General features: G+C 37.6%; 1 protein-coding gene across 1 annotated transcript in view; it reads left to right on the top strand.

Moving 5' to 3' along the window:
- RPGR (retinitis pigmentosa GTPase regulator) overlaps positions 1–25,758 on the top strand; it is a 47,795-nt gene that overhangs the window by 12,033 nt on the left and 10,004 nt on the right. The window contains exons 5-9 of the mRNA XM_066980282.1: positions 515–673; positions 2,165–2,314; positions 11,048–11,206; positions 23,563–23,718; positions 24,246–24,370. Of these exons, the coding sequence (XP_066836383.1) occupies positions 515–673; positions 2,165–2,314; positions 11,048–11,206; positions 23,563–23,718; positions 24,246–24,370 (749 nt within the window). The remainder of the gene's footprint in view (positions 1–514; positions 674–2,164; positions 2,315–11,047; positions 11,207–23,562; positions 23,719–24,245; positions 24,371–25,758) is intronic.

The raw sequence follows: 25,758 nt of genomic DNA on the forward strand, positions 1-25,758 counted from the left end.
AAAATGTAAGTAAAAATGTATTTCATCCCTACTGTTCCAAACTATCAAGTTATGTATCTCTTGAATTTACGTACTAATATGATTTTAATTTTCTTGCCTGTGACATCATTCTCCATTTTCCCCCTGTTTTATCTTAATTAAACTATAAATTCTTTAGTGAAGGAGCTGCTTCCAGCTGTTAGGGCCACAGGTAGTAATTTTATGAGGACTCTTGCAGAACTTCAGGTAATATTTGCTTTTCAGATCAGCCTCCAAAATGATTGGGAACACACTCAGTTCACAGACATGTAAGGCCTATCGACTATTCCGATCTAAATGTGTGCAGGAAAACCTCCCTGCTAATTACAACAGGAACATCTGGCGTCAACTGTAGAATATTTCAGGGCAGTAGACCCCGACTTCTCTGTAATGTTTTCTCATAGAAAATTAAATTACTTGCTGCAATTTCTCTGACTTCTTGCCACTGCTGACAATATCCTCTTTCTGTGTATTACATGTGGTTTTCTGTATGCAGAAAAAGGAAATGTGTATGCTGCTGGAGGTAACAGTGAAGGTCAGTTGGGATTAGGTGACACAGAGGAAAGGACCACGTTTCATTTAATTAGTTTTTTTACCAACCAGCACAAGATCAAACAGCTAGCAGCTGGATCATACACTTCAGCAGCAGTAACTGGTAAGAGCAACAGCTAATAAAATCTATTTATGTGTGTTCGAGCCTGGTGTTCCAGGGAAACATTTATTCCCTCTCTCTGTCTGCATGTATGTGTATATTTTCTATGCCTCCCTGTCTTCTTTCCCCATTAAACCTAAGATCTTTTCCTTTTTTTTTTTTTTTTTTATAGACAATTGCCTATTTCACACAATGTGGTAAAGGGAGGCTGCTGAATAACTTGTTAAAATTTTTGTGAGAACGGAACTTTTCCATGGGCAATGACCTGCAACGGGTCTCATTCTGTACTAGTTACAGAATCTGTACAAAGGAAGGACAGTATGAGTACTCTCAAATGGGAAAAACTCCAATTAATTTCCGGGGAAGCCAGCTGCAAAACATGAATCTAACAGAAACGAAGTTTCTCTAATTCTACTTCTCACTACAGTTATTTTGGTCTGCTGGTACAGGCTACACAGCAGTGTCATTACTAATTCTGAGAGTGGCCTAACCTGTGACTCCAATGCGAAATTACATGATCATGACTTGATGAAGTCTACACAGTTATAATATGTTCAGCCATAGTCCTTTATTACCCTGTAATTTCTCAAGACTTGTTGCAAAGCGACTGTTTCTGTACATGTTTAGGATAAATTATTGAGGCTGTGATTTCAGAAAGTGACAGAGCAGGGGAGTATTTAAGAAAGATGTTAGCCTGCTTTTCTTTGGTTTGTATTTTTTGTGACAATTGCGAACATTCTCATAAGATTTGTAAATGAACTTTGAATGGTTTTAGTGCCAAGCAGCATCTCAGTAGCTTTGTGTATGATAGGTGTTTTACTCACAGCTTATTTCCCACCAATAAGAAATATGCAGAGAGAAGGCCTTATCTCTTCTAGAAAACTCTTGAGATTTTTCACGTTGTTCACTACCTGTTTTTGCTTCTTATTGCTGCCATTGGTCTTTGTGTCACCAGAGGCTGGTCTTAATAAAACTGGAACAGCTATTGTGATAGTTCAAGTAAAACAAAATGAAGCTGGGCAATATAATAACCTGTGAAGAGAACTGAAAGATAAGGAAAGAATAAGGGAGATGAGTACCAAAGTCAGAATAGGGAATAGGTTTGGAAGAACAGGAAGGTGGTGACGTGCTACTAGAAATGAGAATATGCCTCCAATTCACCATGATGTTTCCATGCTGACCTCTGGCCACTGAATTGTCTTATACTCTCAGTCTTCCTCTTTTTGAAGGAATGTTCTTGTACTGGTGCTATTTATGGTCTAATATCAGTGGATCACTAAGTGTTTTGAGTCACTCTTGAGAAGATTAGGGAATACCCTCATACTTCAGACTGTTTTGTTGCATTGTGTTAAATATCACTTTATGTCCCTGAGATAATGACGTTTAGTGGTGTTGTACACAGAGCTTATGAAATGCTTCTTAAATAGGTAAATTAACTTTTTATTAGTGTAGTTTTGCTTTGAAATCTGTTAACTTTCCGTGTCTTCATTTTAGAGGATGGGCAGCTCTTTGTCTGGGGTGATAATTCAGAAGGTCAGATTGGCTTGGCTGATAAAGCTTATGTCTGTGTCCCTTGTCAAGTGGATGTTGGAAAACCCGTTTCGTCAGTATCCTGTGGGTATTATCATTCTGCCTTGATAACAGGTAAGAGGATGAGATAATGGTTAGCAGAGACAAATCACTGGTTCTCAGGTTGTTTTATTGGTAAAGGTAGTTAATAAGACATTCATTACTTTTGAAACTATACAGGCCATAGTTGTTACAAACTGTTCTGAGAAAGTCATCTGTGTGGTTTTGTATCGCACTGGGAGTTTTTATTGGTGAGAGGTTCTCTAAAACATGGTACCGTTTCACTTATTTGGAGAATTTATATATAATCTACTCTGTAATTGTTTATTATTATTGATTTAACAATCCCGTGAAAAAAAATCGCAGTAAATGTTCTGCATATACACAATGAAGGATATTAGGAAGAATGACTGTCTTATACATAATTTTATTTTCATGAAGGTTATGACAAATGTAGATTAATACTATGGTTTCAATAATCCAGTTCTTCTTGAAATTACACTTGTTTGTTTGATGATCATCTAGAAAATACAAATACTGAATAGACTTACTATGTTTTGAGGTAAAATTAATCTCATTTACTAGCAGTGCAACATTGTTGTCAAAGTTTGATGTTACGTCTTATTCTTAGGTTTTTAAGTCAATTAGGCAATATACATTGCGAGGAGAAGCATACCCTACAGTAAGTTGGTGTCTGTTCTCCAAGCCATCTCTACATATTCCCGCCTCTTTTTTTTTTTTTACGAAGTGGTGATACCACTCATTTTTTAACAATGCCCATGTGGTTGAATTTATCAGTCAGTATGGACAGTGTTAAGTGTGAGCAGCTATGAATTCCTCTCAGCCATATATTAACATTATTAAGCTTCACAGTATAGCAAATTAGAGTAAGAGTAATTAAAGATTTTGAAGGATCAATAGTTTTGATTGTAAAGCCTTTAATAGGTACCCAGTAACTACTCCATCAACTTGATAAATATTACTTTTCCACATAGAATATCTATACAGCTCTCTGAGAACATGCTGTTAACAGAATGAGAGCTTCCTACGGTGTCGAGGTATTAATTAGGTGTTATGCTGGTAGCATGCAACTTCTACTACAGATGCCTTATTACAATAAATGAACAAAATACCTCTGACTGATCAGGAGCTCTGCACCTGTTGGGAAGTCTACATCTTCCTGAACTTGAAATAAACGGAAAAAAAAAAGAAGACCCTTAATTCAAGGATATAGTAAGAAGGTCTGTATTTCTGCCTTAGAGCCAAGAGCTGAAGTTCTGACAAGATCGCAATGGGATCTGACAAAGCTCTCATTAAAAGGTGGGCTGAGGGCAAGCGTCTAAGATCAAGGAGATAACAGTGTGTGCCAGGTTCTCTGAGGAAGTGGAAATTGTTAATGGAGGGGGATGAAAAAAAGGAATTAGGGTAACAACTGAGTGAGAGAAATGGATCCCCTTAAAATATTAATAAGAAGATAAGCTGGTTATCACCAATGAAAATGAGGACTTGTTGAACCCATTACTGTTTAAACAAGCCTGGTTGGGGGATGGGAGATCTTAATTTTCAGCCTCTAGTATCTGGAAATCCTGCAAAAGTTGAGCCTGACTCTACCTTCCTGAAACTACTGGCACACAGATGACCTTTTTATGGTGAAATGAGAAATATTTTTTGATTATTTTCCTTTGGGAAAAAAAAGAAATTTGAAGAAAAATTATTTTCCTTTGGGCCCTTGCAGTTTTCTTTGACTGATATTGTAAGTAGCATAGAAGTTTAGTGTTGGGCTTTTTAGTGAAAAAATCTTCTGTTGCACAGAGTTTAAAAGCAGCTCTACACATTTAATTTAAGTGGACCATAGTCACACATTTTTGTAGTCCTGATGCTAGCCATTAATTCATACGAATTTGGAAGTTCTGCAAGCTGAGTCTAAGTACAAATATAGCTACCTTCTTTTTCTTACAGCCTACTTAAGAAGGCACTATGCTGTTACAAGGTTTTATGTTAAAAAAAGAAAAAAAAGGTGATACTTTTATTACTGGCAGGATTCTTTTATTCCTTATGGAAGAGACTTGCTTGTATTACTTGCTGGACTGGCTCAGGACAGTGGTTCACATCCTCAGTAGTCTGCCTCTGAGTGGTAGTAGAACATAGCAAACCAGATAATTATGGAGTATCTGGAATATTCTTATAGAAGAGAGATAAGAGGTTTTCTTCTCTAAATTGCCATTTAGTCATTGAATTATGCTTGAAATTATGTTTAAGAGTTTGTCTAGCACGGGGGGTTTTCCATATGTTTTGATTGTATGATTTTATCATGTACACTAGAATTTAAAGTTGTTAGTGGTGTTTTTGATACATAATTTTGGGGGAAATATCTGGAAAAAAAACAGTGATTCTGTATTTCTAGGAATTAAATTTGAACAGTTCGGGTGGGTGTATAATCAATATTAATTCCCTCAACACAATACAAAGGAACGTTTTTAGACTGTGATTGCTATTACTATGAAGGAAATGGAAGAAACCGTCACTAGCAAACTTTCAACACTTGTTTTGCCAGTTATTACAGTACTGTATAATTAGCACATTTTGTCTTTTTAAACATGACTTGTTATTTAAAAAGCATCAAATAGTATACTATCTTTAATAATAAAACATGGTTGCAGGATGTAGGACTTGATTTATGTAGCAGGGTTGAACTGATGACCATGTCACCATATGGTTCCCTTTCTTAATATATTTGCAATTGACATAAAATGTATATTGGCTAAGTGGGCTGGTAGGATCACAGGCATGTTTGGGTTAAAACATACAAGGTGGTTAATGAGGACGCACTAGAATACATAGCATGGTCACAGAGTGCCCTCTCCAGGTCAGGATGTTCATTAATAAGAGACAACCGAGGAAGAAAAAAAGTTATGTTGTATAGATTTGAGCTTTTTTTTTCCTTTTTAAATTAAAGATGTTATTTCTTTGAAACAGCTTTTGTTTAAGAAGATTGTTTAAGTAGGTTCAGTAGGAATATGTTTTAAGGTTCTTAACTACCAGAAAAGTACTATGAAGTACGGTAGCAGTCAATGAAGAGTGTAATCTTGATGCAAAACTTTTAGTAAATAGAAATATGTTTTTATAGAAATTGTGGTATTTGATCATCTGAATTTGTAATTCAATTGTACTAGAAAACTCCAAAGTTTTTCTTATCTACTAAGTCTTTTTGTGGACTTAGGACATTAGCTTCCTGTATCAGCAATATCTCTCAGAGAAAGTAACAGAGAAAGAAGTAGCTGAAAATGTAGCAACACTTTTTGAGTCCATTTACAGATCTTTACTTGACTAGTCTTTGGCCACACTCACTCAAGAGGGAACAATTTTTCGGAAAGTGCTAAGCTTGGCAAGTGTCTATAGTGTCATCTGTCCACTGAAGGAGACGTAGGGCAGGAAACCCAGATATATCTAACCACTACTGTGGTGTCTAACGCAGAGTCACATTCTTGGAAACAGAAAGGAATTGAATATATTAGACATCTTCTGATGCTTCTCCTGCCAGAACTGTTAACTATAAGCAAGGTCAAAGTAAATTCTCCTTGAGAAGATACCTTCTCATAGAGAGATTTGTGGGTTCCCCAAATTCCTTCCTTTTATATAATTTACAGTTGTTTTTAAGGACCAGTTTTAAAGGTCATCCATTCCAAAGACTTCCATGGTTAGAATTCCAGTCTGTGAGGAGGTGTCAACCAATTTAATCTGGAAAAAATATTTCATTTTTTTCTTTACTTATTCAAGAGATCATACAGTGATTCAATTCTTTTGTCTCCTGCCATCAGCCAGATCTCATCTCTTCTGTCTTATACAGTACTCACTATCTTCGAGGAGCAATGATAATTTTCTATTTCCTTGTTGCTTGTTCATTTCCTTGACATGCTCCTGTGACCTGCGTTTAGTGATACCGAAAACATACCACACTAGGAAGGTTTAACATGTGAGAAGACTCATATGAGAGGAAAAAAATTGAATAGCCAGGTTCCATGGACTTATTTTGAACAGAATGTCCCTAAAATGCAGATGCGCTGCACACATATAATTGTACTGAAAATTTATCTGAGTTTGACTGGATCCTATTTACATTTTATCGGTATTCTTCATAATTTTTAGACTACAGTTTGCCTTAAAGGGATGTGTAATGTATTCAAAAATTACTTTAGTAAATGGGTTTATCTTTGTTAGCTGGATTATTAAGTTTAAAAAATGTAATAAACTTGATTAGTTTGGGAAGTCAATGGAAGCTTGACCATTCGAATCTCTAATCCTATTAATTAGATTGTGATTGGATTAATATTTACTGTGCAGTAGTGTTTTTAAAAAAATGCTGTGGTGTCTTCAAAGAGAATTGCATTAGTAGTTAACCCCTAAGTGCTTTTTGGGGTTTATGAATTTGAAGAAATACATGGCAGATCTGAGGATATTAAGACGTTAATACTTACCTTCCAAAAAATGTAAGTTTTGTGTTGTTGTTTTTTCTTCTTGCAGTCCCTAATAAAATCTTCCAGTGGGAGCATTGACACCTCTTGTTGTCAATGGAATGGTTTGATTATAGAAACTCTGACGCTACAATTAATTCTTTTTTTTTTTTTGCTGTTACTTAGGCTAGTATTTCAGAATTTAAAAAATGCTGCTGCACATAACTGCAAAGTATCTGTTACTGAGGCCTGTTCAGAGTGTTTCTGCACATAGGAATAAAGATCAGAATTAAAATAGAAAATCAAACTGAACAGAGAAGTCTAAACACATTACATAGTTTAGAAATGAAATACACTTCTCAGCAGCTGAGATTGTCTGCCGTTTCTTTAAAAAACACGTTGAAGTGACTACGAAACACCTCTTAGAAGAGCATGGAAGCATGCAACAGAAACATTTCTGCACAGATATGTGCAAATAAATGAAGTGTTGTTAACATTATTGGTGTTATTTTAAATGGTTTGTGTGAAAATGTCATTAATGAAAGAAAAGAGAAAATGTCAGGAATGAATGATAAAATAAGGACAGGCAGGAGGATGTGGTTACACCTCTGATGATGGTAGGTAGGAAATACAGCTGCTAACCTGATTCATTACCTTGCCAAAGACAATGTGGCTCTGTGAATACATTGTGGTGGTTACTCTTAATAACCAGACTCCTGTGAAACCCTGCAAGAAACTTGACATTGAGTGTCGTTGTATTATTGTTATTTCCTGATTGCATCTGTAGTCACAGCATTCAGAAAAGACAATTAGTCTAGTTGCCGGCCTTAGCGGCCTAGAAGCATGGTACTTGGAGACTCCATACCATAGTGAGAGGCAGATGTAATCTTAAAAAACTAAGAACCCATATAAAACAATATAAAATAGTTTGGGATTTTTTTTTTGACTAAGGCAGAGGCCAAATTGTGAGCTTTAGATATAAATATTGTGCCGTCAAAGTTAGGTTCTAAATTTTTGATGCAAGTGCTGGGTTGCAGCTTTGCACTGAGAATTGGGACCAGTTTCCATTTAAAGCAGGAATTTGGCTTTTATGAAAAATGGCCTTTTTACAGTCCTTGTGCTTTGAGTATGGGATACATTTTTTTTCCCCCAGAATTTTCAAGTTGATTGACTGATTTATGAATTTAAATAGATTTGAAGCTTAGGTGTCCTAAAAAATGCATAACTTTTTTTTCTTTAATTTTTTGTCCAGAATGAACATTACTATAAAATATGAGACATACTTCAAATTCTCCCTATAAGTAAAATTCATTGAAAACCTATCCTCAGGCTTCATTTGAAGAAAATACTTCATAATTTAGATCTTTTTTTTTTTCTTTTCGTAGACTACTGGTAACAAAGGTAGCATACATCTTAGATCAGCATGACGGCTCCAGAATTACTTCCTCTGAGAGGATGTGAGGAGAAGCACTGTTTCATTAAAAGACATGGTAGTTTAAGGGTTTTCTGAATGCATCAGAACCCTTCTTGACTTCATTGCTCTCCACAGCTTCCTGAGGAGGGGAAATGGAGAGGGAGGCACCGGTCTCTTCTCACTGGTAACTGGTGACAGGACGTGGGAATGGCACAAAGCTGTGCCAAGACCAGATATTAGGAAAAATTTCTTTACAGTGAGGGTGGTCAAACACTGGAACAGGTTTCAGTGAAGTGGTTGATGCCCCATGCCTGTTCATGTTTGAGGCATTTATTTGGATGAGGTCATCAATAATATGCTTTAACTTTTGATTAGCCAAAAAGTTAGACTCAGTGATCTTTGTAGGTCCCTTCCAACTAAACTAAACCTACTCTACTCTACTCTACTCTACTCTACTCTACTCTACTCTACTCTACTCTACTCTACTCTACTCTACTCTACTCCATTCCATTCCATTCCATTTTTATGGAAGGTCCTGGCAACGGCGGTCTCAGTGCTGCTCTGTGTGTGCACCAACTGCTGTAGTCACTGTTCAGCACAAATTGTTGAGTCATGCGCCACAGAGGAAAAAAGAAAAAGTGTCACTGGCAAAGACTTTGCCAGGAAAAACACGTTGAATCTAGTTTATCTATTGGAATATGTCAGACAGCTTAAATGAAAACATGTTAGTAACTAGTCATCCCATAGCTATGCGTAGTGAAGCTGTAGTTTTGCTACTTGAAATTCTTGCTCAGTTTTTATTCATGCAAAAGGAAGTTTTAAATGAGTATATTGCCAGAGTAAAAGTAAGGAAAAATGAATAAAAAAGACCCATTTCTAACTGACACCAGTTTTGACTTTCTTATCCTCAGAATTAAAAATTCAAAAAAAATCCTTTCCTGCCTTGGCTTGTAACACTCAAGTTTTAATAAACCTCAGTTCATTTTGAATTATATTCTTCCATTTTTATTAACTTGATTTTGATAATTTGGCTAATCTCATTCGCTTTTTAGAAAGCATATATAGCTTCATTTTTTCTACTTTACATTTTGATGCATTAGTTTACTTTTAGATCATATTTTCTATTTTTATGTAATCTTATTTTTCTGGTCATTGTCACTAACCTTAAATTCCCAAATTTTAAGTTTTGGCTGACAAAGTGGAATGAAAAGTAACAAACATAGCAGCTATGCTAAGAAAAAAGGCTAACACAAAACTAGTAGTAAGTTTGTTTTCTTATTCCCTGCTTATGTTCAGTGGAGAGAGTGGGACTTCTCTAATGAACAGTTCTGAACACATAAATAAGGCTTCAGCTTTGAAACACTGCGAGCACATCTATTTTCAGTGTCATTGGGCAAAAAACAGCATTTCTAAAGTTAATTCAACTTTAATATTGGCAATGAATTTAGAGCTTTTGAATATGAATCTCTCAAACATTTGTTGTGCATAGTGCAATAGTAATGCCTCTGAATTCTGTAAAAGCAAATTTGTGAGCACTAAATGTATCCCTCTAAAAGCAAAAGTACATTTTGTACAGAAACATAAATGTACGTTTCCAAAAGTATTGTAAATGTGTGCTTCTGATGACTGAGCATTAGTAATGCAGTATAAGTATGTGGTTTGTTATTATGTGGATTACGTAAGTGTAGCTATGTCTTCAAATTTCCCTTGAGCAGACAGCTCCTACATTAGTCTAAATGTTTAATTGTCTTGGACTAGCTCCGTGTGAGAGTTCTGCTTATCCATGTGCAAATTAGATTAAAAATTAACCAAATTAGATTAAAAACCAAACTTTTTCTTACAAAATAGTGTGTGTTGATGTTTGCAGGGTAAATATTTTCACATGTAAACTTTGGGCCATGATTTGCTAAGAAGATATTATTCCATAGAACTCATTTTTCTCTGGAGTGGAGAACACTCAGCTATTAATTTAAAGCCGTTCATGACAGTAAGGAAACATTTCCCAACAAAACCTCACTCTGACCTATTAGAATAGTGGGAGGCCCATTAGCACAGAAAATCAGAAATGCAGGAAGTAGATAAATTGTAAATATAGCAATGGAAAATACATTTTACATGTTAGTTCTTTAACTACTGTAGAAGGATGCTATACTGAATAGTACTTTAGGAGAACGGTACTTTAGGATCTATATTGAATGGTACTTTAGACTTCCATAGTAGTGAAAAATCAAAAGAGGTAATTGGAAAGATGAAGCAAAGGAAACTTTGAAAGTAAAATAAGTTACCCAAACTTTGGATTGAACAGATTTTGAACTGAATTTGTAAAAAGTCTGGGTAAATCAGAAAGCTCTTCTGATATCATTTTCTGGCAGATCAGAAAGAGGCTGCAGGAATGTATTTGAAACAGTTTTGTCTCAGTATTTTTTCTGAACTTATTTCTGGTGGAGTTATTGCTGTGGAACCACTGTTGTTGATATATAACTGTTCTTGTCTGGACTTCATGCAATTTCATATCATTTACTCAGCTTTTTTATTTTTTCTCTGTATCTCACAAGAAGAAAGTGTGTATTTTCCATCAAGATTTTCTGTTTTAATTGAGACTATTATGAACAACTTCAGTTGAGATGAATACTGATTACAGAAGGAATAATAACCTCTCTGACATGGGATGTTTATTGTTTTGTTTTTCCCTGGCTATATTCCTTGCAGGCAATGGTTCTTACCTTGTGAAGAAGGTGGTGTTAAAATTTAGCTCCTCCAAGTCCCATCAAGGCATACTAATGCACATACACAGCTATTTGGACATCATACAAATATGTTCAGTTGTCCTGTAAGGTTCATATACTTTTCTGTTTTACTGACTTGAGTCTGCAGCTGTCTAGATGATCCAGACTTGTTTCTGAGTGCTTTGTGTGAGTCCTCTTCTCTTCTGTATTTTCACAGGAGATGGTGAGCTCTATACTTTTGGAGAACCTGAGAATGGGAAACTGGGATTATTGCCTGAACAGCTGAAGAACAATAGAGTCCCACAACCTGTACTGGGAATTATGGAAAAGGTTAATAAGGTTGCTTGTGGTGGAGAACACACAGTAGTGCTTACAGGTAAGGTATTTAATTGCCTTTTTACAGCCCTATAACTTAGTAATCTCAATTTGTTTTAAATAATTTTCATCCCACTGTAAAGTAAGATTCTGTAGTGATGCTAACCAGAAGACCATTGTATATCAGGGAGGTAGAAATCCACACGATGGTTAACCTGAGTAAGTGCAGGCTTGCGCTGTGCTGTGCTAGCCCTTTGCTGGAGGATAAACTTTGCAAGCTAATTGTAACAGAAGAGCTTACAGGCAGCGCTTACTCAGTACCAATGGTTATCTCACCTGCGTGCTCTTGCCTTTATCTAAAACTTCACATTCCCATGTGAATGTCATTTTTGTTTGACAGTGAAAATGATGAATTGATTTTTTTTTTTTTCGTGTAAGAAAACCCTGTAAGAGCTCAACTGACCAAAACAGGGTAACCTTTCTGTGGATGGAATCTGTGTGGCATGCTGTGCATGGTTGGAGGCACATTCAATTCCACGTAGCTCAGGTTTCCCAGCATATGAAGGGATTTAAGATTATTTGTACTAATCTCTTTTTTTTGTTTATTTATAGTGTTATCCCCAATAAATAGTGTTTTAAGAGATACTTTACAAAGTCTGAGTGCCTTTCTTACTGGGATCCTAACAAGCTAACACCTCCTAGCGCAAAACCAGTGATCAATGTTTCTTTCTTCTGAGGAGCTTGAAATTAGTGTTGGGAGTGTGGGGAGGAAGTCTTAGATGAAGTCTTCCAATCTGTAGTAAATTTAAATGACCCAGAATATGCGGTGTTTAGAAAGTCACTTTCCAATTAGCTGTTGAAATAACGAAAAAGTTGCACAATCTAATGGATGCCTAAATGGATTAAATATCTCTTGTAATACAGGCAACACCTGTGACTTCAGGTGAATTCTTTATTAAGGTGAGCAGAATCTTTCACATGCGTATAAAACTAGTACAGATACAGCATATTAAACATATCTTACAAGTATATAAAAATCATTGAATAAAACTGTTATATAGTAGTTCACAGGGTTGAAATTATAATACTTGGAAGATGAAATATGGTCTATATTACTGTTTTACAAATCTTTTTTAGCACATTTTGAAATATCTCAATCAGCTGATTTGAATGGGAAGTCTTCTCAGTGATTAGAGCTGTTTCCACCAGTTACAGAGGGTATCAGTGGGTGGGATAAAATGGCTTGTCTCACAACTTTGAGGTGATGCCTGGTACGGTAAGTACCAGAGAAAATGATAGTTAACTACTTTTTTGTGCATATAAGAAATACTTTTTAAAGTTTTGGATGAGTGAGTGAGTAAAGGAAATAGGATGCTATACAGCACTTAAAACACACCAAGAATGGTAGTGTATTTCTAGAAATTTGAATGAGAAACTCAAAAAGAATTATTTTTAGTATATATTTATATATACTAAATTTATATATTATATATTTATTTACTTATATTTAGTATATAATTTTATTTGTTGAAATGCATTCATTGGCTGACTGTGCCTAGATAAATTCACAGTATGCAAAATAATGTTACGGTTTTAGGAGGTAGGAATTTAGGAGGTTCATAGCCATTGTCAGAACAAAAATTCCTACCATTTGGCCTCAAAATAGCTAAGTGTTTATTTTAAGTGTTATTTTATGTGTTTTAATTTTATTTTTTTTGTCAATATGGAGGATTGTTTTAAACAGAAAAAAAAATTATAAGTAATAAGAGAGAAAAGCAATGTCTTTTGTAATCAGCTGTAATACACAAATAGTAAAATGGAAAAGGAAATTTGGAAAGAACAGAGAAATAAGTTAGATCCTTATTATTACATTGAATGTTTCCGAACAGTCTGGACCTAATGAAAATTCAACCTGAACAACTTCAAGAATTGAGACTCTTAGAAATATGCAAGGTTTTCTTGAAAATTTCAGAAGGATGGATGAGGGGTTTAAAAGACCCTGAAAATTACAGATCAGTCACTGTAACTTCTTTAGCTGTGTAGAAGTGTTGAGACAATTAAACAGCCTGTTCATAAACAATTGGAAGATAATTCAGACAATAAGACCAATACAATTTCCTTCTATCAGAAGGTAATAGCCAATAGATCTTATTATCTTTTGAATTTCATGAGGCTTTTCAATAGCTTTTAACAGGGATTCTCTGGAATCAGGTATGGAACTATAGAGGACTGCACATTGCAAAGAAGATAGCCATATAGTGCTTTTAGTAGTAACATTGTAGATATGTAAAAAGAAGTTGCCTGTTGTGGTGGTTTTGCTCAGCTGGGCAGCTGTGTTCCTCCACAACCACTGTCACTCCCTCTCCTCAAAGGGCAAGGGAGAGAAAGTAAGATCAAAAGGGCTCAGGGGTTGAGATTAACAGGGAGCTCAGTAAACGATTATCATCATGGGCAGAACAGACTCAGTGTAGGGAGATGAATATAATTTATTGCCTATCACTGGCAGACTAGAACAGCGAGAATTAAGAGCAAACCAAAACCACCTTCCCCCACATCCACCCTCTTTTATGTCCTCACCCTGAGCAGTGCAGGGGAATGGGGAATGGGGGCTGCGGTCAGCCCCTGACGCTTCGTCCCCGCCGCTCCCTCACGGTCCCTCTCTGCCCCTGCTCCACGCGGGGTCCCTCCCACGGGATGCCGTCCTTCCCGAACTGAGCCTGCGGGGGCTGCCCACAGGCAGCAGCTCTTCCAGCACTGCTCCCACACGGCTCCGTACCACGGGGTCCATCCATCCCCCAGGAGCAAACTGCTCCAGCACGGGTCCCCCACGGGCGGGCGGCAGCTCCCCCCAGACCCCCTGCTCCTGCGTGGGCTCCTCTCCACGGGCTGCAGCTCCGGCCCGGGGCCTGCTCCTGCGGGGGCTCTCCATGGGCCGCAGCCTCCTCCAGGCCACATCCACCTGCTCCACGTGGGCTCCTCCACGGGCTGCAGCGTGGAGATCTGCTCCGTGTGGGACCCGTGGGCTGCAGGGGGACAGCCTGCTCCACCGGGGGCCTCTCCCTGCACAGGCCGCAGGGGAACTGCTGCTGCCTGCCTGGAGCACCTCCTGCCCTCCTGCTGCACTCACCTGGGGGGCTGCAGGGCTGGGTCTCACTCTTTGCTCTCCCAGCTGCTGTGGAACAGCAGAGTTTTTTCCCTGTCTTAAATCTGCTCTCCCAGAGGTGCAAACATCACTTACTGGCTCGGCTTTGGGCAGCAGCAGGTCCCTTTGGAGCCTGCTGAAACTGGCCCTTATCTAACAAGGGGCAGCTTCTGAACTCTTCTCACAGAGGCCACCCCTGCAGCCCCCCTGCTGCCAAAACCTTGCCACATAAACCAAACCCAATACATGTGCAAAACCACCATTTTTGAAAAGGCATAAAATGATTTGGAGATTCCATAGTGAAACAACAGGGATGTCAAAGGTTAAGAAAACATACCTTGAGAGGAAAGTTTTAAAAAAGGGGAACTGATTAAGCTAAGAAAGAGAAAACTAAGGAGAGACATGGCACCACTTTTCACTGGCATAAATTCCTCCTTAGAAGGAAGGTAATCAGTTGTTCTCTTTGTGGGATCTCAGAGTAGGACTCTGGTTGCAACACAGGTTAAGTTAGATGTTAAGTAGAATTTTCCATCGTAAGGATGGACGCATTTAAAAAACTGGGGCATCTCAGTGATTATGGTATCTCTGTGATCAAAGAAGAAATAGTAGGATCCAGGGAAGTATGGAACAGTCAGTCTGCCTTCTCCTTCAGAAAGCGTGTTATGTTTTTCTGTAATGTGCTGGCATAGTTCTTTCCATGTTCCCATTATAGCTTTTCTTGTGGCTGTCTTGTTTTAATCTAATCATGTATCTTATTCCTGGGAGCTTCTGGGAGCTTCAGTAATTCAAACAGAAGACTCTTTCCTTCTTCTCCACCTTTCCTGACCATCCTGTTTGAGTTGCCATCTGCCTGTCAAAATTTCTATTCATTGGATTTAATAATTATAAAATACTATAGAAGCAGGAAAGGGGTGTTTGACTTTGCCCACAGATGATTTCAAAATTATCAGTTTTAGCTTTTATGAATTCCACAACTGTATAGCATGCCTGTAATTAATCTTCTATCAAAATGCAGAAGCTATGAAAACAAGTAGGTTTTGTAAGTCCTTAAATCTGTATTTTGGAAATGCTAGGTAGTCATCTGTTGTCAATCTGGCAGAGTGCCTTCAAGGTTATGAAATCAAAGTTTCTAGAATATAAACTGAAAATCTATCTGGGGGGGATTTTGAGTAATTTGATGTGATATTGTACTGCAAGTCACTGGAGAGAATAAAGGTGGATGTGCTGGAAATAGTTATGTGTAATGATGAGACAAGCTGCAAGATTCTGGGTAAATCAAAACTCCTTTGGGAAGAGTATGAAGAGGAAACAACAGTAGCCAATCCAGGAAATAATGCAAGCATTTGTCTACATTTCAAAGGCTTTGTCTCTGTTCTTTCACCAACATACAGTCTCACCCTGGCAGTATTCTGTCATAAAATAAATTTCTTTACATGAAATCAGATTATCATTATTAGGAAAAAAATTACCATAAATTTAAAGCTAGCAAATATATAAATCCTAGCATTATTTTATGGGTTATAAAGTGAAGTTCAGCAGAAAGAATTAGATTATCATTATTGATTTTTTTGACCATAAATCTCAAACCAACCAAAAGATATTTTGTTTTAATGGTATTTCATGTGATAAAATTTCATTACAACAAATGACTTATACAGAGATTTTGTAGGAAGATGTAGACCTGGATGATATTTGCATTATAGTTAAATCTTACAGGAGATAAAAGTAGAACGCAGAGGCAAACTATAAATGCCAAAAAAAATGAAGAAAACACCATAGTAAATCAATGTCTTGCTATGTAAGATTTATTTGCCTATGGAAATAGATGATATAATAGAAGACACATAAGAAATTCAGTGCTGGCTTAGCTGTCAGTTGATGATCAAAGTGCTGAGTGCCAGTACTTCCAGTTGGGTCAAGAGAAGAAGAAAACAATATCCTCTGACAAAAATGCCTAAAGATTGATAGTTGCTGTAATAAGAGTGAAAGGTCAGATAGAAGATTTTAAATGTAATTCAGCAATTATTATTCAGTGCCTAGTAATGTTATGGAGGAGATTATTCTGGGAGTTACTGAAAAACAATTGAATGACAGGACAGTCATTGGTCATAGCCAACACAGGTTCACAAGGGGAAAGTCCTGTTTAACTAAATCAATTTCATTTTATGACAAGGTTACCCACCTAGTTGACCAAGGGAAGCCAGCTGATATAATCTTGTTTAGATTTTAGCAAAGCTTTCAATACTGTCTCTCACAGTATCCTTATAGAATCGTTAAGGTCGGAAAAGATCTCCAAGATCGTCTGGTCCAACCATACCCTTCCACCAATACCACTAGTATCATCCACTAAACCAAATCCCTAAGCACCAGGTCCAGCCTTTCCTTAAACACCCCTAGGGATAGTGACTCTACCACTTCCCTGGGCAACCCATTCCAATGCCTGACTACTCTTTCTGAGAAGAAATGTCTTCTGATTTCCAACCTAAACTTTGTGTGATGCAACTTGAGGCCATTTCCTCTTGTTCTAACTCTAGTTATTTGCAAGAAGAGGACAACCCCCAGCTCCCCACAATGTCCTTTCGGGTAGTTGGAGAGAGCAGTAAGGTCTCCCCTGGGCCTCCTTTTCTCCAGTCTAAAGAAAAAAACAGTTTCCCCAGCCACTCCTCACAGGACTTGTGCTCCAGGCCCCCCACCAGTTTCGTAGCCCTTCTCTGGACACATTCCAGGGCCTTGATGTCTTTCTTGTAGTGAGGGGCCTTGTGGACAAAACACCCAGCATACAGCTAGACAAGCATATAATACGGTGGGCGAACAATTGGCTGACAGTTGGAACTCAAAGGCCTATAATAACTGAGGTTACATTTAAATGGGGGCAGACAGTCACTAGTGGGGTTCCCAAATACTCCGTTTTAGGGGCAGTTCTCTTCAGTGTTTTTATTAATCATTCAGACACGGGACTCAAATAAGTAATACTAAACATGCTAAGTAATTTTGCAGATGATACTAAATTAGGTGTTGGCTACCTCAACAGGGGAGAGTAGAGGGGCCTTGCGGAGAGATTTTGACAAGTGAGAGGGCAGGGCAATCACCAACTGTATGAAATTTAACAAGACCAAGAACAGGATTCTGCACCTGGGTTGAGGTACAGACTGGGTGATGAGAGGCTGGAGCACAGCCCTGTGGAAAGGGATCTGGGGGTTCTGGTTGACGGCAAGTTGAATACAAGTCAACAGTGTGTCCTGACAGGCAGGAGGGCCAACCATCCCCTGGGGTGCATCAGGCACAGCACTACTAGCTGGTCGAGGGAAAGGATTGTCCTGGTCTCCTCTGTGCTGGTTCGACCTCACCTTAAGCACTGTGTGCAGTTTGGGGCACCACGGTATAAAAAGGATATAAAACTATTAGTGTCCAAAGGAGGACTACGAAAATGATGGTCTAGAGGGCAGGATGTATGAGGAGCAGCTGAGGTCCTTTGGTTTGTTCAGCCCAGAGCAGAGCAGGCCCAGGGGAGACCTCATGGTGGCCTGCAGCTCCCTCATGAGGGGAGCGGAGGGGCAGGCGCTGAGCTCTGCTCTCTGGGGACAGCGACAGGACCCGAGGGAACGGCATGGGGCTGGGACAGGGGAGGGTGAGGGTGGGTGGTAGGGAAAGGTTCTTCAATGACAGGGTGATTGGGAACTGGTGCAGGCTCTATTTGGTCATGGCACTGAGCCTACTGGAGTTCAAGAAGCATTTCAACAACGCTTTCAGGCATACAGTTTGATTTTAGGTAGTCCTTTGTGGAGCCACGAGTTGGGCTTGATCATCCTTGTTGCGCCCTTCCAGTTCAGGGTATTCTATAGACCTATGATTCTATCATTAAATAGGCTACAGCTATGAAATTCTGCCTCAGACACTTTGAACAAAAGAGTAAAGTTAATAGAAATATCTCAAGTGAAGGGTGCATTGTCAGTGGTGTTGACATACAGAAATTTTTCTGACTCAAACTTGTGAAAAGTATTTGGGAAACAAGCTATATTGGGCCACTGTAATCATTTAAAAAGTGAGTGTAGCATACGTGCATTTTAGGCTTTACACCATAAAGTCAACTTGGAATACATACTGGAGCGTATGTTGCATCCTGAGATGAAGTGGTGTGACCACAAATTCAAAATTCTGAAGAGGGATATAGCTTAAAGAGCCTGAGAAACATTTGTATCTCTTTTAAGATTAGTTTCTTAAATTTGTAAATTCCTAAACTAGTACAGTTTTGAAGAAATCCTGAATTTCATGTCACGTACAAATGGGTACTGTTTGGCTTTAGTAACACCATGTATGCTGATACAGTTTTCATCTTACCAGGGTCTTTCCAGTTTTTCAGGGTGTGTCATTTCAGTCTTAAACAATAAGGAGTGAGTGTCTGGTTATTGTATATTCTTCTGTTTCATCTATCTCATTTAACATAGGAATAAGATAGGAGCAAATGTCATAGGGAGAAACTGTTGTACATCTTTGTTCGTTTCTTGTCATCAGTTCTACTTAGGGATCATCAAATTAGAAGAAAGCATAATCCAGTTATCTTATTGAGTATGAGAGAAGTTTCTTCCTGACTCTCATGCATAATTAGTCTATTCCAAAGCACTTCATTTGATTTCTTTCTTATGACTGTCTTATCTACTCTATTGGTAATTTTGCATGGTGAGAACCATTGTTATCTGGGTTATTAAATCAAACTGCTGTTTGGAATCTCTCCAGCAATGTATTGGAGTAAATGGTAGAATCTAGAATGGAAAATAATTAATTTTGTGGTCTGAAATTCCAAAATGGGAAACTTTTTTTTTTGGAGAAAAAAAAATTAAATATCACTATTAATTGATAACAGTAATAAGGGGGAAAAAAGGAAAAGAAAATGAAAAAAAAAACACAAACACTTTTTAAATATACAAGGTTTTAGAGATTTTGAATATGGGATTGGAAACCATCTTCTCTACAACTCTTACTGCTACTTCTTCCTTTAATATTTGCATTCGTTCTAGAGAATAAATAGAAGAACAGTTAAAATTCAGTTGCTGCAAAAGTTTTCTCTCTTTGTAGCAGCACAAACTTACTCATTTCATAACAGTCTTAGCAGCCAGTTCATGAAGATCATATCCTCATTTCAGGTGATTTCTTTCATTCAGACTAAAAAAACTGTTATCCATGATTCTTTCAAAAGCTTTCTACCAAAAATGAAAGCTGTTGGTACCATCACCTTCAAAAGAAACGAGAGCACAACAATCCCGAGTTGTGTACTTTTTCAATAAAGCCTTTTAAAAAGTAGCATGAAAGCAACTTGTGAATCTAGAAGTTGGAGAAGAAACAGATGATTGCGAGTGGCCTCAGTATCTTTTTTTTTTTCAAATGATGACAGATCCTCTGGGAATAATCCTCTCTATAAAAGGATATATTACCTCCTTTTATTCTCTGAAGGGAGGGAAAGCAAAGATATCTCTTCAATGGAAAGAAGTAAAGCAGTTCTTGGAGAAAGGGTAACTCGACATTATAATACAACACATTAGTGTGTTAGCATGTAAATTGATGGATTTTTTATCTTCTGTTTCAAGGTCTTTTAAAAAGAAAAGGAAGTCAAGATACCCTTTTGAAAGAGAATGAGGAGGATGAAAAAGCTATACCTTTTTATGACAGAACTGAGAGACTGTTCAAACTGTATAGGATTATCTAGATTTTTCAAACAATTCTTAAGTCTGCATACTATTGATACTGAAATCTCCAAATCCAATTATGAGCTGTGGTAAAACTGAGTATTATGTCAACAGCTGATTTTTACAGTAACATTTTTCTGCGTAAGCTGTTCAAAAATAAAGCTATAGTAAGACTGAATAGCCTATTGACAGAGTAGTAGTAATAATGTTCAAGGGAAATGAAGACATATGGAGATTCTGTGAGCATAACTGTTTCTGTTATTCTTCTGCAGGTTTTTAACTTTGTATGTAGCCTTAAATATGTAGCAAAGAATGCACGGATCTTGGGGACTCTTGGAACTCCGTCAGTTCTTTCAGCAAATAGCGCGTGTTAAAAAAAATATCTGAAAACTATACATTTTTTGTCTAGGACTATTATATTTATAGAGACAACTGTCATTGAGATTGGAGAGCTGTTATGTACTCCAGAAGAAGCTTGTAGAGGTGGTTGGTGTCCTTTTGAACACAGTGGGAAATATCCCTGTTCTTCCAAAATAGGAAATACAGGAAGTAAAGGAGAAGCAATCCCAGTACCCAAGAGGCCAAGACAGGACTTGGGCTCTTTCCCCTGCGTGCTGTTAACACAGCTGAGCCATCCTCATGCTTCACTAAAGCACTGGAGGAAAAGGTGCTCCCTGCATGCTGTTGCGGCCGTGTGTCTTTCCTCTCCACTTATTCCACTCTGGTACTGTCTTGACCATTCCACAGGAAACCACATGAGTTAAAAAGCAAAAAAGCAACAACCTGGCTTACTGAGCTGAGCTGTCTTACTGTGTAGCCAGGTGGACAGAGGATACAGTGCAAGCAAGAGAGAAGAATGGGGAAGTGACATCTGCCCTTTTGGTGGTGTTTCATCTAATCATATCATTGTTGGGACTGACGACAGTAAGAAGTCAGCAACCATGGGGCTGTATCCCCTTTTGTATTCATGTTGTCAGCAATTTTGTTTGCAAATTCAAGTTCAGAATGGAGTTAGCTCTGTCATTTTCTCACCAAGTCTGTGAGATTGCTTTGCCACAGACTTCTGTTGATCCCCATTTCTGCTAAGTGGAATTATTACTGAGGTTAGGCCTCGCTTATGCACAAAAGATGAATCATTTAAGAATGGTGCAAGGTTTTTGTCTTTCTGTACCTTGATAAATGACTAATAAGCAAATTTTAGGAGGAGCTAAATTTAGGTGCCTGTGGTATTTGGAGGTAGAAGAGAAATTCATTCTTCTTATGAAGGTACTCCAAACTGGTTTTGGATTGATCTCTTCTCCTCATTGTCAGTAGCAATGGGGGAAGAAAATAGTATCCTGTACTTTTGAAGTTAACATCTCTAAACACAAATGCCTTTAGAGGTCTCGCCTGTTTTATGAAAAAGGCGTTGCATATTGCAACCCAAGATTAAAGATAATATGAAAAAACTCCACCTTCACTCAAAATTATTATGTGAATCAGATAGAGATGTATATTTTGAAAATTACAAGATCTTCTGTTTTTCAAAGAAGAAAGTCAAATGGCATACTTTTAAGTAGGATTTATGGAATCAGCCATCCTGAAAAAGCCATTTCCTAAAACGAAGGTAAGACTTCTTCAGTTCACTTAGAGTGAGGTATCTTTCAGGAATCATTTAGTGATTCTTATCCAGAAAGTCAAAATGTCACAGAAAAATTCAGATTTTTTTTAAAGATCCCCAAAGATGTTCAGTGCTTTCTTGCACTGAAATTTCCAGTAGAGGGAGCTTTACTATTACATTTAGTAGAAAAATGACTTTACTGAGTATTTTGCATCTCCAATCTAAAATAGTGAGAGACCTTTTTTTTTTTTTTATGATGTAAATTCGTGACATCTTTATGTGGAACAATTTTGAAAGGGTCAGAAAGGGCAAACTGTTTTCTAAAAAGAAAATTTCCATATTTAGTGTTACAGTATTTCATCATGGTTCCTTTGAAATTGAAGTTCTGTATAAAGCGGTAAGTGTGCTACTATGGTGGTAGTATCAAATCTGGTCCATTGTCTGCTTTCTCTTTCCTTGAAGGTAGTGAAAGATTAGTTTGGAGTGAATGGTAACATAATTTGTTTTTAATATTTCTGTGGTTCGTTGCTGGTCCAAGAGCAGCAGCAAAACAGTTGCACAGAATAAATTACTTTTGTGGCACTGACACTTACTTGGCTATTCCAGTGACCTTCTGTCCTTGACTCAAAGAAGTGCTCAAAAAGGAAGGATTCTCCTTCGATTCTTTTTTTTACACATTCAGATGTAAATGCCTATACCTGCCTTGTTCTTGAAGATGCTAAGGTTTTTGGTGGGATGGCATCCATGTGGCAAGAGCAGGCGTGCTCTGCACTGTGTTCATAATCATGATGTAAGGATATATTGCTCCCAAGTCCCAGTTCTTTTTGCTTGACGTAGGATTTTTTTTTTGTCCTTCCCAATCCTTCACAGATTTTCATTGTTTTTACAAGTTTCAATTACTATTTTTCTAGCTTTTCCTTTGTTGCCTACATGCAGAAAAACAACAACAACAAAACAAAACAAACAACTAAATACAAACAAACAAACAAGCAAAACCACCCAGGAAGTAAAATTCCAAGAAAATGTCTTCCCAAAAATACATAGTCTCTGAATTTCTCTTTTCATGCATCACCTCATCAAGATTTCTAAGCTTCACAGTCATCTCCTGTTGTGATGGAGTGCAAGGGATTGACACACCAACAATCTTTATTGTCTTGGAGAACATCACACTTTTTTTCCTGGCACAGACAGTCCATTAAATGGAAAAAATATAAATGTGGAAAGATTATTATTCTGTAACAAGATAACACAGTTATAATGTTCTCTATATTTAATGCAGGGTTGATTCGGTAGCCAAAGACAATACTGAAACCTCTTCTGTTATTGTTCCAGGATCTTCTTCCACACATATCAGTTGTGTTTTAAAGAGGTCTATTCTATTACATTTGGGGTCATACAGTGTATATGTAGGTAACCAGAAATTAAGATTAGGCTATTGTACTTGAAAATGCACTAAACATTGTGGTCTTGAGATAATTGTGGTGCATAAACTCCCATAACATTTTGCACTGGCTAATATTTTGTGTACATGTGGTCTGTGGATTATTTGCAGTTATGTTAGAAATATTAAATACTGAACCATTCAAAATTATATTCTGCATATTGTTGCCTCTTTTCTATTTTATTTTGTTATTAACTGATAAATTTAATTAAAGGGTATTTTTTTAATTGATGAAACAGTGCTTTTTGATGCTGATGTCATTTGGCTTTCATTTGGCTAATAGAAAGCAGGTTATAATATATCATAGAATCACAGAATGGGTTGGTTTGGAAGGAACCTTAAAGACCACCTGGTTCCACCCCCCTGCCATGGGCAGCGACACCTCCCACCAGACCAGGTTGCCCAAAGCCCCATCCAGCCTGGCCTTGAGCACCTCCAGGGATGGGGCACCCACAGCTTCTCTGGGCAGCCTGTGCCAGGGCCTCACCACCCTCTGAGTAAAGAATTTCCTGTAGCAGCATATTTTTTGTTAACTTTGCCTGTACATTTTCAGAGACAGATGTATATACTTTTGGACTTGGACAGTATGGGCAGCTGGGACATGGCACTCTTACTTTTGAAACTTCAGTACCAAAGTCTGTGGAACACTTGAGGAGGCGTAAAATACATAACGTTACATGTGGGGAAAATCACACTGCTGTAATAGCAGGTATGTATGTGAAAAATTCAGAAATGCACTTGTAGCTTCTCTGTGCTGTTAAAGCTTTTGTTATAAAATGAGTAGTAGAAGAAGACATTGCAAACTTACTGGTTCTAAAGGTTAAGGAGTTGGTGACAAATTCAGATTCAATATTAGGAATTTTAGATTCACAACCATGCATAGTTGTGTATACAATATCTCCTGGAGAATTGTAACCTCACAATCATGAATTACTAACAAGTATGCTTGTTTAGAAGCCTTTTTTTTTTTTTTTGCTATACAGTTTCAATCCCATTGTTTCATTTTTTCCCCAAATGTCTAGACTAACTGTAATCTTAGCCAGTCCTTTGTCTGAAAAAATACGTACTTTTAGATCATATTCATCTGTCGAGAATCTAAAAATAATTGTTCAGTTTTTGCTTTGGGGAGAGAAATATTCCTTACTTGCATGGCCTGTTACTTTGTTTGTAATGGTTTTGTCCTGTTTTTCTGTTGAATCTTTGTTGTTAACAACATCTTTTTTTTTCCACATACAGAGAATGGCCTCATGTTTACTTTTGGAGATGGGCGACACGGCAAGTTAGGCCTTGGAGAAGAGAATTTTGCGAATCAGTTTGATCCCGCTCTGTGTTCCAATTTTTTGAGTTTCACAGTCCTTTTGGTAAAACTTTTTGTCATGCTTCTCAAACATCAAGATGTTTAGATTCTTATGAAATGTTATTAATGAGAGCTGAAATCTCATTATAGAATGATTTTTTCCTGCAACATTTAATTAGTAGATAGCCTAGATAAGAGAAGGCTCAGGAATAATCTTATCAATGGCTATAAATACCTGGAGGGAGGATGTGAAGAGAACGGAGCCAGGCTGTTTTCAGTGGTGCCTAGTGCCAGGATAAGAGGCAGTGGGCACAAACTGGAGTATAGTAGGCTCTGTCTGAGCACCAGGCAGCACTTCTGTGCTGTGCGGGTGAGGAGCCCTGGCACAGGCTGCCCAGAGAGCTGTGGGGTCTCCCACCTTGGAGATCCTTAAGAGCTGTAGGACGTGGCCCTGGGCAACCTGCTCTAGGTGGCCCTTGTTTGAGCAAGGCGTTGAAGCAGGTTAACTCCTGAGGTCCCTTCCAACCCTAACCATTCTGTGATTCCATGAAAACACAAAGGGAAACACAAAAAGGACATTGGTTTTGCTTATCACACTATACATTTAGTTTAGAATGTGTTTCTTTGGACTACACATATAGGCTGTTTTGGGGGATTTTATTCAGTAGCATTGGGCTATAGTGTTTTAGTCTGTAAAGCCGGTAGTAGCCTATAAAAGAAAATACTTGTTTCTTTTTGCTTTTTTGGCAGTTGGGGCGGGGGGGCTGGGGGGGGGGGGGGGGGCGCCAAATCTTCTCTGAAAACACCAGAATGATATCTATTTAAATATCTATTTCATTTTAATGATTATTTGTACAGTGGGATATTTGTAAAATCTTCAGATTTTTATTTTATTTTTTTTTGCTATCCATATGGGATGAGAAAAGAGAAGTACTCTTTTCTTTTAAGAGCATTATTTTTATATATTTCCTGGGGTTTTTAAGAAATAAACATAACAGAATTGCCAACATCAGAAATGCAAACATCACTCGAGGTTGAGCAAAATTTGAGACTTAAGTACATGGTTTACAGTTCTGTTTGTTTACAGGACATAGAGTTTAAAAAGTTTTATCAGAAGTAAAGGTTTTAAACTTTTCTAAAGGGAAACCTCTGGTCTTCCAATAACAATACCTTGTCTATTGGAGGTTGTAGGACTTTGCATTACATTTTGTGGATATTGTAATAAAATGCCTGCCTGTATATTACTGTAGTTATCTGTTGCCTACATTTGGCTCACTGAAAATAATTTGCAACAGTCCTTTAAAATAAATAGCATAAATAGTCCTTTAAAATAATAAGCAACGGTCCTTTCAAAATCAGTGGAAATATTTTTGTTTTCTTCTGTATCAGTAGTTTCTTAGCCTTATCTAATGTGTTGTTGAATACAAATATATTGTGTGTTAGTGAGGAAAA

Source organism: Anser cygnoides, chromosome 1 (assembly GCF_040182565.1).
Source record: "Anser cygnoides isolate HZ-2024a breed goose chromosome 1, Taihu_goose_T2T_genome, whole genome shotgun sequence".
NCBI classification, from domain to species: Eukaryota; Metazoa; Chordata; class Aves; order Anseriformes; family Anatidae; genus Anser; species Anser cygnoides.